The sequence below is a fragment of the Lutjanus erythropterus genome, chromosome 11 (assembly GCF_056507025.1).
Source record: "Lutjanus erythropterus isolate fLutEry1 chromosome 11, fLutEry1.hap2, whole genome shotgun sequence".
Classification (NCBI taxonomy): Eukaryota; Metazoa; Chordata; class Actinopteri; order Lutjaniformes; family Lutjanidae; genus Lutjanus; species Lutjanus erythropterus.
Window position 1 is genome coordinate 25,723,504 of NC_139327.1, and position 16,590 is coordinate 25,740,093.

At 40.6% G+C, this 16,590-nt stretch overlaps 1 protein-coding gene across 2 annotated transcripts in view; it reads left to right on the forward strand.

Annotated features, from left to right (window-relative positions):
- The window catches only part of dclk1a (doublecortin-like kinase 1a), an 85,080-nt gene that overhangs the window by 27,952 nt on the left and 40,538 nt on the right, over window positions 1-16,590 (forward strand). For both annotated transcript variants that reach the window (XM_084729809.1, XM_084729808.1), the window contains exons 4-5: window positions 2,445-2,544; window positions 8,531-8,638. In XM_084729809.1, the coding sequence (XP_084585935.1) occupies window positions 2,445-2,544; window positions 8,531-8,638 (208 nt within the window). The remainder of the gene's footprint in view (window positions 1-2,444; window positions 2,545-8,530; window positions 8,639-16,590) is intronic.

The window sequence follows — 16,590 nt, forward strand, 5'->3', positions numbered from 1 at the left end:
TGTGAATGTGTTAATTAGGCACCTCCAGACAAAATAATTAAGATTCTGCAGACCCTCTTAACTTCACAGCTCCTGCAGTGTTGCATTTAGTGACAGGATTATTTAAAATTTGTCCCTGTCACCATGTCACTGTAGGTTGGTATTATCTTCACAGTATGGAGTCTGTCTGAGAATGACAATGACTCATCAAGACGGCATTTTTTCTTCCTCTGCAAGTCAGATATAAATCATAGACAGTAGAAGAAGAAGTGGACGGAGTTTCCAGGTCTGAAAAGCAAAGCCAATGCAGAAGTGACTTAAACCTGACTCAGTCTAATGGCCAGCAGGGGGCGACACTGCTGGTTGCAAAAAGAAGTGCGATTGTGTGGAGTTGACAGAAAATACCCTACTTCTCACAGTTTCCTAATGAGTTTATGGTCTCAAGTCTTCTTCTATGCAGCATCATTTTGTAAATTATGGTCCCATTTTTAGTAAGATAGACAATAAAGCGGGGTATGCTTTAGGGCGGGGCTACTGTCTGATTGACAACTCTCTTCTCAGTGAGTCTGTCCAGTGCAACACAGAAGATGCAGACACTCAGATCAAACTGTCAAACTAGACAGGATTGGCCAAATATGGATTACACTCTGTTACTGCTTCACTTATTTCTTGCTTGAAATATTTTCAAAAACACGTTTTAGCGTAATGATGAAGAATGATCCCGACCAGGCGACCAGGACGTGTCTAGAAGAGTCTAGAAATTGCTTCAATACTATCAAGTATTGAAAAATGCCCTGTCATTCGAGGCCTTAGGAGTAAATCTCATTAGCATCAGTTGGCTATTAATTAGCAGTTACCAGGATCTAATAATGCTGGTGATTGGCTTTCTAACATTACATGTCATGGAGGCATGCAGGAGGAACTTCCACCACAGGGACCACAGTCTAAAGTTGCAGGAACATTATTTTTCACCCTCTACTTCCTGCCAAAAGTACTGAAATTTGCAGGGCTGAACATTTCTGATTTGTCGAGTCCTCGCAGCATTTCAATTCAGAGAGCATTTTTAAATATCTGCAGACACAGTTGTTTATTTGAGACATCAGCATGGAGTTAGAGGAAAGCGTACGACAGATGGACAGATGATGCAGATGTTGTATAGTCGCATTCAAAAATGGCTTTTTCATACATCAGCTGACTAATTTGCCTAATCTTTACGGGTCTTTAGCCAAGAACAGGCTGAAGCAAACTTTTAGTTCCTTGAAAAGGCTCCTGGGACTAAAAGTTTTGGATACTCTGGGTGGAAATGTGGCTTTATATGCAGTCGGGGATATAAACCCAGCTCGGTACTTTTTCCAACAGTAATCTCTGTTTTCATCTTCAGTTTCAGCCCCTCTGTTGCTACACTGTTCTATCTCTCTGCAGTCTCATATATGCACTTCCTTTGTTGTCTTAGTTTCTTACTTCAGTAAGTTAGGTAGTTACTCATTACCATTCATAAGATGCTTGTCTTCGGGGAACAGACCCCCCGCCTGCTGTTCTGGATGTCCGGTGCACGTGATGCAGAGCATCAGCAAATCGTGAGTCAGCAAGGTCTCTTTATAGTCGCTGATGGACTGATTAACTGCAGAAACAACACAGCGCTGCAGCTCTGGGACATGTCAGGCATGCGCACAGATACTCACAGATACCTATGAGCATGCATGTGAGCAAAAACAAGCACGCACAAACGGACTCCCCTGGCCTTCCTTACCCGTCTCCTGGGGCTCAGTGCATCTGCTTTTTTTGCCAAAGCACAGGAAGGGAACATTTGTGAGCATGTGCAGAGCAGTGTGTGAGTATGTGGGTGTCAGTATGCAGTGTATATGTGTGCACAGTAGGGGTGTCGTGATTCTCCAAATCCACAGTTCTGTTTTTCTTTTTATTTTAAAGTCACCATGCGATTTGATTTGTTTGGTTCAAACTCTTTTTTTTTTTTTTTTTTTTTTTTAACACTGATGGCTATGCTATTGCCAGACTATCAAGTCTTGTTTTGTAAATATTAATATATTGGATTTATGCCCTGACAACTGTCAAATTCTTTTTTTAAAAAGATCTATATGGTATCAAGTGTGACATAGTGGCTGATAAGCTACACTGTGTCATCTTTGAAGTGTTGTTTCTTTCTTTGGACATGTTTTGGACGCCTCAAGTAGGTGGAGATAGAGAGAAAAAACAAATACTGCGAGATATGTCATGATATTATTGGTTTCAACTGGTTGGTTCAAGCATGTAAGCATATGTCATATTTTGTTTTACAGGAAGAAAACATGATTTGATTTTGATACGAGAACACAAAGCTTTTTTGGTAAAATATTGTTAAATAGGTGAACAACATGACCGCAGATGCACGTTTATAGAAAATATAGATATGATATATGATATAGAAAAAATAATCACTGTACTCCTCTGTGTGTCTTTGCCTCCAGGTGTCATGCCTGCAGGATTTCTTTGGCGATGAGGACATTTTTGTGGCGTGTGGACCGGAGAAGTTCCGCTACCAAGACGACTTGATGCTGGATGAGAGTGGTGAGGCGACTGGTCTTGTCTAGTTTTTCATGCTGATATTTCACACTCATCTGTTCAGTGCGCCCCTCTTTTATTCATGCTTTACCTTCTTCATTTCCTTCCTGCTCCTGATGTTGTGTTTTTTGTGTGCTGTTTTATAAGGTTGAGCAATTCATCATTCAATTGGAATTGCTGTGATACATAATATTCTAAATAATGGGGAATAATTACTTTCAAATTGCCATACAGTTTGGTGCAGAGGACAACAGTTATGACTGTTAAAAAGTTGTCTAACCAGGGCAAAAACAGAGAAATACATTGAATTTGTCACATACTGGTGAACTAGTGAGACAAATAGCTAGTACAGTATTCTACCAAATCATAAACTATAACCCGGGACTCATGTTTTCATTTGCTGTTGTGTTTTCATTCAGACAGAATTACAGCAGTTTTGGATCAGGCCAATAACAACTGTTTATTTAATACTGGTTCTATATGATTCTTTTCAGAGGAGCGTCACAAAGTCTTATGCCACACTGGGGGTGTCATATGCCATATTGTATCATTCCCAATAATATCATTCTAATTTTTTTTTAAGATAAAAGAAAATCATGTTGTGCTAATGGAAATATTACAACATGTCGACAGAATGAGGTCACAACGTTGTGCGCAGCAACAGCAAGCATGGCTGAAAGTGAAAGTAACACTGCTACGGGCTCTATGGTGGAGGAGCTCATTCCAAAAAGGGAAGCGACTTACGTCGTGTGGAAGTGGTTTGGTTACAAAAGATCAGATGTACAATAGACCTCTGTTATATGTAAAACGTACAAGAAGACTGCAACAACAAAAGGGGGCAATACAACAAACTGATTTCACCGCCTCAAGCAGAAGCACCCAGCTGATAACGCTCCATGGAAATCAAAAAAACGAACTGAGAGAAATCTGGTGATTTCAGGCTAATAAAAGGCCAAATCAGCATCCTGCTTTTTGTTTATTAGTCAAAGTATGGTTCTCCTCTGTGGAAGGTTTAATTGGCCTAAATAAAAACAAATCAAATTTAAAGACACACACTGTATTTATTAACCTTTTATTAAGCATTTACTGTGTTATTAGTAAATGAAAAACATTTAATCATTTATCTTTCTGTCACTTCATGTCTCTGTTTGATTTATTTTAATATGGGCTTTTTAAATCTTCCATACTCTCCGTGTGAACTTAAAAAAAAAATCATTTTTCCTTTTTGTTTTCTGTCTTTCTCTGAGTTCTCTCCTCATTCTTCATGTCTTTTCAGTTGCACAATACCCCTTGTCTTCGCTCTATCTCCCTGGTTCAGGTGGCAGAGGACTGTGTAGGCTGTCCAGTTCATTACGGTTCATTCTCTCATCATTCCTCTCTCATCCTCTCTCCTCTTGGAAGAACGGGTCCACGTGCACTCAAGCCATCGTCTAACCTATTGTACCACAGCTCCTCTTCTTCTTCTCCTCCTCCTCTGCCTGTCTCTCCTCCGCAGTCTGCTGAGGATACGTCCTGTCCTCACTTCACCCATCTGTCTGTCTCCCACTTCTCCGTCTGAAGACTCCTGCCATTTAGCGCTCATCTGCATTCTCACTCTCTCGTCTCTCCTCCTGTCTCCTACATGAATGAGCGTGCACTGGCTTTTGTTCAAAGGTTTATTCAATTCATTTGTTTCCCCTGTATCCCCTCATCCATTAAATAATATCCATCCCACCTGGGTCGCCAACCTCCACCTCCTTCCCCCTTTTGTCTCTCTTTTCTCTTTTTTCCCCCCACTACTCTCCTTTCATTTGCAAAATGTAACGGCTAGCTGCTTCCATTATATAGTTTCTTTTTGATAGCCTCCGCTTGTCTTGAGAAAGACCAGAAACCAACCTCGTACACGCAAGAAGGCATTTAATGGGGTTAATGCACATGTTACGGTAGCTGATAATAACCTTTAAATTTGCCTAACTTGGAGGATACATTCAACATTGTTTTTTTTTTTTGTTTTTTTTTACATTCCTGCTGCATTAGGGATGCTTGAGGTGGCCGGTATGTTTTGTTGTATGTTTACTTTGCACATGCGTATCACATTCAGTCATGTGTGACACGTTAGACAGCAGTATTTCAACTGACCTATTACGCAGTCTTAACAAAAGTGAAAAATAATTTGTGTATCCTTCCTGCGATTTGGATTCGCTCCAGAATGTAATGGGTTCTTCCTTGGCCCATGCTACACCCTTCCAACAAGTTTCATGATAGCTGTGCCAGTAGTTTTCCTGTAATCCTCTGACAGACAAACAAACTGAACTGAAAACACCTTCTTGAAATAGGTAGATCAGAGGTTTCAAGATGTGGTGACTGAGCGATATCATCTAAACGTCCTCTGAGGCTCCCCGGGGCTCAGATGTCTCTGAGTGGATGATTAAACTTAAATCTTGATGAAGAAACTAAGATATCTGCAGTTGAGAGATAATGCAGTATAGCTGGAGACATCGGATATAACCTTACTCTAGATATTTCATTACAAAGGGTGTGAAAGCCTTTAATATAGGCTTTATTAAACCGCATACAATTTTGGTGAAATTATTGCAAAGCTTGTACATCAGACGGAGCCTTCATTATGAATAAGCTAAATGCTGCTGTAATAAACTAATTTTGACCACGATCACTGAAATTTTTTGAAAATACGTCACTCTCCACATATATCTTTCCTTTATTTTTTCTGATTAACGCTTAGTTTTGTTTTTGTTACATTGAGGACGTAACCTCTACATGCCAGACCCCAACCTCCACACTATTGTCCACCAAAAGCTTAAATGGTCGTTTTGCAGTTTTTCAACCTGGACCCTATTTTCCCATGTTGTGTGTCGAAGTCACAATCGAGACAGCAATTTTTGAAATTGGTCCGGTATTGAGGGAGACCGCTGCAGCCATCAGAAGCAAAACTGAGCTATAATCCCATAAACCCATCAAAGTTCAAAGTGCTTGTTTGGGTGACTGACAGGCTCAGATTATCTTAAGTGTCTGACAACATTATGGAAAGGATCCCTACCCCGAGAAACCTCTCTTTAAAGAGTAAAATATGTTTTGTTTAACCAGAGACAGCTGTTTTATTGCTCTCGCCAAACTTACCAGACTCCATTTACGGAAACAGTGATTGTAGCATCATCAGTGCCATCTTCATTCAACTTCAGCAGAGTCGTGTTAAGTTACTGCTGATGAAAACCCAGCATTTCCTGATTTTGCTGCTTCAAAATAAATGCCTTTTAGATAACTTTTATGGTGCAGAATGTATAGGAGGTAAAATGTTTGGCTGATGCACCGAGTCAAACCAAGCCAGACAAGTAGCTCACCTATGAAAAAGGAGCAAAAGAGTTGCAGAGGTTACAGATGGAGGTGACAAGATTTCATTGCCTCCACTGAAAACATAGCGTGTCCACCGGGTGTCATGTCAGAGTTGGAATCAATAAATACCTGTGTCTAATGCAGTCATTTGACACGGGACTGAATGCGATTGTAATCCTATCCACTGAAGACAACACTAGAAATTAGTGGGTTTTTCGTCCAGTGTAAAAGAGGCTCAAGAGTTCATTTCACAAAAGAAAAGACAGATATATGTAGAGACTGATGCAGTGTATTTTTAAAATAATTTTCGCTCTGTCCCAGAAGACAGAGAACACAATTTGACACCTCCTCGTGCCCCAGGAGACAGAGAGCAGGAGGCAAAGGGCGGGAGGCACGATGCAGAAATAGACAGATGGGAAAGCAGAGCGACAAACGAAACAGACGCAACAGAGAGACAGCCGGAGTCAGAGCTGCAGACAGCTTCGCCTCCTCTCAGCATCACTATAATTATCGCCTCTGCCTCAGCGCTGGCACACTGTCATCATGTTAACACTCTGCATTGTACATTAATCACTGGGCCACAATGACTGCCACGCAAGCAAATAACACACACACACACACACACACACACACACATATATGCAGACAGACACGCACACACGTGCAGATGAAGACACGCACGCATGGAAGACTGTGTATAATTTCCCTTTCCCCCTGGTCTAAAATGGTAATGAGCTATAATGGGGTTGGGTTAATGAACAGGAGAGGAGCAAAGTTTTGGGGATGAAGGAGGCAGGGAGGGTGTGTGAGTACCCTCACATGGCTCATTTAGCGAGACTGTGTGTCTGTAAAATATCAGACCTCCATGAGTCATGGCTGTCTGTCACTCCTGAAACACCACAATAATTGCGTTTGGAAAGCGAGCCAAGTGAAGGTCAGAACTCATTTTTGCAGGGGACCTGAAGGTAAAACCAATTACGGCTGTGTGGATACATTAGTGGTTCGGTGTTTTCTTGCACGACTAAAGGTCAAAATCAATCAAAATATTAACAATAGTTGGTTAGAAATCGATGAAATTTGAATGTCAGTCTAACAGAAATGACGTGTTTCAAAATGCTCAGTTGTTGCTTTAAAGTTTTTCATTAATTGTGTCTGTATCAGTGTCACCCTTTAAGGGGATAGTTTGAAGTGGAGTTGTATGAGGTGGTCAGCACAAGGGCTCTAATGGAATGGATTTTTTCTCATTGCCTTAATAATTACACTTTATTGAACTTTATCGAAGGATACTGTCAAAAGTATAGTGTAGTTCCTTTAAGGAATAGGACTCATAGTGCTCATGATGGTGCTCATAGAAGAGCAGAAACTTAAACTGAGTGTTCGTCAGTGTGGCAGTAAATGTACAGTACACGTTACAGTGTGTCAGGTAATAAATGCTGCAGATGCTTAAGACCAAGTAAAGTCTGATCTGTTAGTTCCCAACTGGCGAAAAAGTGAAGGAGGTTAGCCCCAAAGTAAGCTGAGCAGGAAAGGCTAAAGTTAAGCTAATACTAATGTTAGCAGTGTACCTTTAAAGTATTGGTATCCCATTCAGAAGCTTTGTAATCCAGCCTCGAACTGCAGCGTCTGCAGCGGGAAAATAAATTCATAATGATAAATGTCTTCTGGAGTTGTCGTTGCCTTGGGTTGAGTCTGTCGACCAATCAGAGGCTGCGTTCCTGACTTGGGTGTGAGTGCTGATCCGTAGATGTATCAATTGATCCTCCAAAGAAAAATTTGCAGTGATGATGAAAATGAGCTCAACCCCAAAAAATAGTTTTAGCCACTTAAAAACCCACCTAAAAATATCACTGTCTGTTCAGGTGTACTCTATATTTAGATTATTGTCACCACTTTACGTTGCAGTCAGGCAGCACTTTTCTGATGGAAACCGCCATTATACTGGCCACATATTGTTATGTCCAAACCAGTAAGGCAAAATCAGTAATTTTCTTTGTGTAATAGTAATGTTATTTGTGTACCACGGCTTCGATTGGTTAGTTTGTTTGAGTTATTGTGTGACTTTGGTGAATCCAAACTAACCATTAAAAACACGCAAGTTACACAATAACACAAGTAAACTAACCGATCAAAGCAGCGGTAGATTAGCAACTCACATGTTTTGCAAGGTAAAATGATTGTTTTTGCCAGTGGAGTCTGGTGGCTTTGGACAGAGCAGGATTAGGCTTAAATAACAGCGATATCCCATCAGAAAAGGCTGTCTGATGGTAAGATAAAGCAGTGAAAATATAATGTAGTGTATCCTTAAACTGATGCTATTTTTTAGGTGGCTCAAAAACCTTTTGTTGCATACCCTGTCCAAAGCAGCACACAGCTTTGTTTCCTACACTGGCACTCCTGCTGCTTCGTGCCGACCCCCATCTACTGTAGATAATACACCGAAAATAATCCAATCTATCCCTTTAATATTCACTCCTTCATTGCATCATTTTGTTTGCGCCAACAGCAGTTTTCTCTTCCTTCATGTTTAGCAGTTCTGTTGCTTTTTTTTAAAATATAAGATTTGGAGGTTATTTAAGTGAATGAATGAACAAATGTGAAAGAATTTGTGCTTTCCAAATAGTACCTGAACACCTCTCTGTTCGTCCTGTCTTTGTGCTTGCAGAATGTCGTGTGGTGAAGTCTGTAAACTATGGGAAGATGTCTGGCTCTCTGAGCCGAAGCTCCCCCAGGACCGTCGTCCAATCACGACGCAGCAAGTCCCCTGCATCCGGTAAGGCAGTAAAAAGAAGTTTCTTCTTCTTCTTTCCTCTGCTTCTCAAGGAACCTAGTTGTTAATGCACTTTGGCATGGTGTCATTGTCTTTTAAGATGTCTGAGCATGTGTCTGTAGAGTGTGTGTGCAATGTCTCAGACCTGATGGACACAGCTGGGAGCTGTTTGAGTCCTAATATTTCCTCGTGTGATTGCTTAGTATTTTCTAGCTCATTACTTAATCAGCGTCGCAGCAAATGAAAACAGTATGAATAAACCCTGCAATGAAATCAGAGCTCTGCGGAGTGTCTGGCACTGTTTACTCTGTGCGAGTGTGAGAGTGTGTGTGTGTGTGTGTGTGTGTGTGGGACTCGGTGCTTGCAGAATATGAATTCAAATGAGAATGATTTCACAAGGGAGTGGAGAAAAAGGCAAACAGGGATGAGAGAGGTAAAAAAAAAAAAAGAGGGGGAGCGGGAGTGAAGATGAGAGGGGAAAGAAGAGGGTTGGTGACTCAATTCTGCAGCTCCCCACAAGCCGTTCTTCACCTGACATACTAATGAAATGTAATAAAATGTTGAGCAGCTTGCACCGGTACCTGCTGCATTGTTTGTGCCTGATAATGATGCTTTTATGAATGTCTCTCAAAACAAAAACCCCCTTTAGAGGCGACATCAACAGGCAAAAATGTTCTCAAATAAAACAGGGTATTAATTCTAACAACTGGATGAAGCTTTGATTAATGCACCAGTGTGTGTGTGTGTGTGTGTGTGTGTGGCAAACATTCAGGCTGGCTCAAAGCTGTTAAAGGCTTGGTGATTAGTTTGGAGCCCAGATAATTCTGTTCTTGACTGCACAGTTTGAGCCCTGGCTGTGTGTAAAACACCTGGTTATGTAACCGCACACTTTAGTTGTTTGTTATTTTTCTATTTTATTTGACTGCACAGAGAGTGATTGGGTTGGGGGATGATTCAATGGGTGATGCAACATACAGAAACTCCTCAGACTCAAGTCCCTCCACCTGCTGTTGAAGCACACACACACACACACACACACACACACACACACACACACACACACACACATGCACAGACTCGTGTATTTTTTACCTTATAACTGCCACGTGGCTTTGGAGGATGAAAACAAACAAAGTTGTTAAAGGGATAGTTTGAATTATTTGAAGTGGGGTTATAAGAGGTACATATCCATAGTCTACAGTAGATTGCGGTGGGCACGCCCCCAGTTTGGGGAAGCAGAGAGGGGTACCAGCACAGAAACTAAGTAATATACTGCTGTGGACATGGTCAGCACAAAATATATTTTACCGTACAAAGACAGTATATGCCTGTGACGTTGCAATTTTGAAATATAATTTATGACGTTGCAACAACGTAATGATTATTCTGTGGTATTTTTACAACATCTGGTGTCGTGGCATGCTGTCTACCTTATGGGCTGTCCTGCATGGCTGTCAGGCTTGGCGGTGGGCTTACTTAACTACACAAGGGGTGTTGGTTGGAAAGGGCCATGCCAAAGTAATTAAGTGAGATGATTATTTTCTGCCTTGTTGTTAACATGTACAAAATGAACTGTCACTGGAGTCCCACCAAAAATTGATGATGGACTGAAGACAGGTGGGCCTTACCTTGCCGTTACCTTAGCCCAGCAGCTGAACATGAATATATGCACGGGCGACAGACACTCGTAAGCCCCTAGATATGAGCATTTACCAAGTTTCCCAGGGTTGTGTTTCTCTTAAACTGTTCAACTTTGCTAAATGTCACATTTCCAAAAAGTGTTGGAAATGTCAAAGTTTAAAATAACAACACTTTTGAGTTTCACTTGGTTGCTAGGTTACTACAACCTCACATATCGTAAGCATTATGTTGCAACCAGGTTACTGCAGTGACTTTGTGTCAGTAGCGTGGCCACTTTAGGTTCACCTAAAAAGATCAAGCCATCAGACAGCCTGTTCTGACAGGAAACTCCTCTTATATAAGCCAAATATCGCTCTCTCCAAACCAACCAAACTCCTACCCCTGCTTCCATCTGTTAGTTTGTTTGTGTTATTATGTGACTTCTGTGATTTAAATGGTTAATTTGGATTCACTGAAGTCACACAACAACACAAACAAACTAACCAATCAAGGCAGGAGTAGACCAGCAACTTCCTAAAATTACTGATTTCGTCTGCGGAGTTTGGTTGGTTTGGAGAGAGCAATATTTGGCTTATGTAAGACTGGTTTCCTGTCAGAAAAGGCTGTCTGACTGTAAGAAAAAGCAGTGCATATACTCTAAATAAAGGCTAAAATACCTTTTTGTTGCTGACCCCATACATTGCGTAGCTTCCCTCTCCGCTTCTCCAAACTGGAGGTATGCCAGCTGGCATGTAGTGTGGATAACACACGGACTATCAGTAAGTACCTCATGCGACCCCACATCAAACAATCCGAACTATCCCTTTCACATGTTTGTTTTTGTTTTGGGCCGTGGAGGAAAAGGCAAGGCAGAGAGGGGAGAGACGGGAACAGCTGGGGTGAACAAAGAAAGTTCTGGATGCTGCTAGCTTGAAAACTTTGGGAGAAAGGTTACGAGAATGAGTCATACGCTACCTGATCTGAAGCCAGTCTGGAGTGAAGGTGTATGCTAGTGTGTGTGTGTGTGTGTGTGTGTGTGCGTGCGTGTGTGTGTGAGAGAGAGAGAGAGAGGGAGAGAGAAATAGAAAACAAGAGACTGAGACAGAGGGTGGAGAAAAAAAAGAGAGAGAGACTGACTCGTCTTGGTTGCCATGGAAACATAGCACAGTATGAGCAATGTAGCTACAGACACAATAGCCTGTGACAGCCATATATGGCAGCAGCTTCCTGTGAAATGGCCTGCAGTGGAGAAACGGAGCTGACTGACGCTCGGCCCTTCGCTGGAACCCTGAGTCAGACCGTCCCCGACGTTTTTCACTTCTGAGAACTGTTCCCCTTCTGGCGCTGCTTCCGCCACTTAACATCATCTAAATGTTCCCGGCTCGCTGTTGACTGTTTTGTACCACACTGTAGTCGTCCCCCGAAAGCATCATCCGGTTGTTACCAGGAGGGTTTAGGGGAGGAAATGAAACATAATTGATTGATCAGCTGTTTGACCCCGACCGCTTTTTTTTCACTCTAATGTTCACAGTCAATATTATCTCAAGAGTTGTTTTTTCACTTTACACGCAAAAGCACTCAATGACCCTGTCCCCTGAGGACAATTTGGCCATGAATTATGCTAATAGTCAACAACAGCTGATACTGAGTGCTGCTGTACCACATGGCTTATAGAGGTGCCTGTTCTGTTGTTATTCCACGTGCTCATGAAAAGGCCTCGTGTGCTGTCTCACCGCAGATAACGACAAATTAAAAGATAGAAATCACACACGGCAGACTAACTCAACGCAACTATGATATGAGAAAGAAATTACATGTGTTTTGATATGAGTCGTGACGAGTGGGAATGATCATTTTTGCATCGCACTTTTCATTTTCACTGAAAAAACTATTAAAATCATGATGATGTGACATTTGTTGGGGTCTGCACCAAACAAACGTGTTTTCTTACACCTGGAGAACGAGCCAGGATATCACAACAGTACTTCATCATGATGCTGTTGTGTCACACATTTTTCCTTTATCAAAGAATTGCAGCTTCTGTGATTTAGATAATATTTGGACAAATTGTGCAGCGCTAATTTGCTGTTTATTATCACACAGAAGTGAATAATTGAGATTTAATGTTTAAGAAACAATTAAACACTTCTGTTTAGCCCAAATGAGTGTTTTCTGAACAATATCAAATCAAACTTTGGTTAAAATGATAAGTCATTTCAGTTATTAAGAATTTATCAAGCTAAAATGCCAAACATTGATGGTTTTATCTTCTCAAAAATGAGGATTTGCAGTTTTTCTCTGTTTCTTTTCATTGTAAATTGAATATGTTCGGGTTTTGGACTGTTTTACAGACAAAACAAGAAATTTGAAAACGTCAATTTATATTCTGGATAAATTCCTTCGGGATTGTCACTTTTCCAGCAGTTGGGAAACAACACGTGAAACTTTTCTGAAACATACACACATGTAACGTGTGCTGCACACTTTTCTGCCACGCTGACAACTTGCTACTCGTTAAAGTTTCTTCTAAAGTTTCAGTCGTGGTAAACCGCCATCCTGTGGGTGTACGTCACAAAACCCATACCGTCACAGCCTTTGATGGCACTAAATCCTGCACCCTGGTCCTGTAATAGGTTAATTAGCAATAAAAATGATGGTTGGCTACAGCCCTAAATCAAACTAAATACTGAAATATAACAGAAACCATCAGTGTTGACCAAACCAGGCACGACAACAACATATTTCCCTGAAATGTAGAAATGTTCACAGCCTCATCTGGAACATATGTCTGACTTTCAGATCTTTTATCAAACATTTGTGATATTTTTCTTTATGTCTTCTACTGTTAAGCCTCGTGACGCTGTTGCCTCTTTGTGTGTGCACAGCTTCCTGTCATCAGCGCTGAAATTACAGTCAGGAAATGTGAGCTGTCTGTTCTCTTAATGGTGTCTAATGGACATTTGGCCTTACAGTACACTAACAGCAAGCTAGTCTTTTCCTTAATTGATGACACTCCAATCTAATCTCTGGCTAAAACAGTGATAATGTGGGACTTTAAACCCATTAACTCTGCAGAATAATGCATTCAGATGAAAGTTGATTCATTATTCAAAATGTTATCTTATCACAGCATTTGTCGGGTATTTAATTGCAGCTACACTCAAAACCTTTTAATCTGAGACCTTGGCAATGAATCTACACAGTCTATTGATATTTAGAAGCCAGCACTAGTAGGGTTTTATTATCTCTCATCCATGGTGAGAGAACAATAAAGAATGCCATTTAATTTTGCACCTCGCTGCAGGTCTTCAGGTGTACTGAAAGCAGCCTTGAAGTCCCATATTCATTTTCCATTCAGCCAACACACACGGGCATTAATAACATTCCTTATCACATCTAATAATCTGGACTGAGAGCACTGCAGCGAGAAGATGTGAGGCGTGAATTATGTCTGAGATAGTGAAAGAGAGAAAGAGACGGGGAGCACAAAACACGTGCAGTCAAACACCACCTGGTGTCCCTCTGTGTGTGTGTGTGTGTGTGTGTGTGTCTGACTGCTCTTCGTGTGTGTGTGTGTGTGTGTGTGTGTGTGTGTGTGTGTTAGAGGCTTAGACCTCGACACCACTGTGGAGCAGAAGTGTGTGTGAGGGAGGGACAAACAGACTGGTGAGACAGAGAGACAGACAAACACACAAAGAAGACAAACAGAGGATATTATACTGTAAGATTAAACTTGGAATTACGTAACGTATGCAGTGCCACAAAAAGTACTGCAAGTTTTCACGTTGTATAAGATTGAATCAAAGAAGTTTTAGTGCAACTTTGATCAACAAAAAAAGACGCATGTCAAAGTGAAAACAGATCTCTTCAAACTGATTTAAATTATTGACAGATGTTTGCATAAGTATTCACTGCTTTGAAAGCCATAACGTGTAATATTTCTGCGTTAAAATGTCTAAAAGCCACTAGACTGTTACATGTTTTGTTGAGTTGTGTACTTAGATTATCCCAAATGTTTCCAACAGTGTTCAAACCCAGAGAAATCTGTTATTTATTCAAGGTAAAGGGGAAGAAAGTCAGCAACCATGACTAAACAAAACTCAAATAAAAGGCAGGGTTTGAACCCTTGAAATGGGCAAACAATAATACAAGTTATGGACTGTGGTGCAGCTGTTACACTGTTGTCAAGATATTTCAATTTGGCACTTTTCCTTAATCTCAGACATATCATGGTCATGTTATGACTTATTACAGTATAGATATCTCCTTTATTATGTTGTCTTGTGTTTTGATTTCAGTACTTCTGCCCATTTCTTGCATCACACACTGGAAAAACTTTGAAAAACTTTCAATGTAAAACATTACATAGTTTTTCAAAACTGAGAGGGAAAGGTGTCAAATAAAAGAAAACATTTATATTGCATATTGCAGATAAAACTCAAGCACAGTCAGAACTAATTTTGAATGAAAAAGACTCAATATTGCTTTAGCAGACTAGACGAACACATTGTCCTGTCTTGTCTGTTTCAAGAACATGAGCCTTCTGAGAAATATGATGAATCAGTTTAGAAACACAGCGGTAACAAACAGCTTATCATCAGGCTGCTTCCAGCACAGACAAAACTGAGCTCTCCGTCCTCGTTCCTATTCAAAACCATGGAAACATAGAAACTTGTATGTGTTGTTGGTATGTTTGATAGGTGAATCATAGTTTAGGTCTCTTCAGTCTAATGTGTTCGATGAATCATAGGTCTTAATCTGATGCTGCTTCCCATCACTGTGCTGTAATCATATACTAATTATCATGTGAACGAGGAGCATACTTTGAATTTGAACTGATTACTTCTTATGAAACATCTTGACTTTTTCTGACTGACATTCAATGATTACAGCTGATTAGATTTAAGCTGTTAAACACAATTTCAGTCATCTTCACTATTTTACAGTCGTCCTGCCTTGTTGAGAGAAATATCAGGTGTCCACACACGTGTTGTGAGCGGAGGTGGGAACGATGTACAAATACTTATATTTAAGTAGAGTTTTCAGGTATACTTTCCTCTACTTTAGTGTTTCTTTTTACTTTTATATCCACTCCTTACATTTTCAAAACAGGCTCATAACTTTAGATTTAACGAATTACTGATTGTTTTAATTTTGCATCGTGCGCTGCCTTCCCAACATCAAGACTGAGTTTAGCTAAATGGCTGGAACAATAACACACAGAAGAGATGACTCTTTTGTGTATCCATCAGTGCATATCACGCACGACAGACACAACAAGACAAAAACAATGCATAAGACGTAACAAGATAAGACAGTAAGACAAAAATGTACAAGACGTAACAAAACAAAATTGGCATAAAAGACATAAGACGAAAATGTAACAAGATGAAAACGATGTAAAAAGACGAAAACAACAAGATGAAAATGATTTAAAAGATGTAACAAGGCATAGCAAGACGACAACAGTGTAACAGGACAAAAATTATGTTAAAGTCATAACAAGACAAAAACGGCATGAAAGACATAAAAAGACATCACAAGACGAAACTGATGTAAAAGATGTGACAAAAAGAAAACGAGGTAAAGGACATAAAGAGATGAAAACAATGCAAAAGATCTAATAAGGTGTAAACAACATAAACTACATAAGACAAAAACAATATAAAAGATGTACCAAGGTGTAAAAGACGCAACAAAACATAAAAGACATAACAAGATGAAGCAAAGACTCAGCTTAGCTTTGCACAGAAACAGCTCATAGTCAGAGGCTCACGTTTTACTTTATGTATTTAGTACATGTCAGAGTATGTACGTTTTCACGAACATAATGTTTTCACATGTTACGTTCTCTCAGTTGTGTGTGTGTGTGTGTGTGTGTGTGTGTGTGTGTGTGTGTGTGTGTGTGTGTGTGTGTAGGCAGGCTGTCAGCCTGACATTGTCATCACTCAATCTGATGATCTCACAACCCCAGCTGAGTGCCTATACACACACACACAGACCCAAAATAATGTGAGAAAACAATTTGCACTCAGACATAGTTTCACTCCCCGTCTCGCCATCTGTCTCTGTGCTCTCCTCTGATGCCTCACGTCAGCTAAAATTAACGGAGAACTGCAGATGGTGTCAGCAAGCATCACTTCTGATACTTCGCAGTCTCACCTTTGTCTTTCTGTCATGAGCTACTCCGCCTGACGGTACAGACTCCGTGGATGGTGAATTGTGCGGGGCAGCCGACCCGCAAATAAATCCAGCGTATCTCCAGAGAATCAGCTGCCGGCTGTGACACTCTGAGCTGTGATCACATGATGTCTGCAGCCTTCGCCACTTCTCTT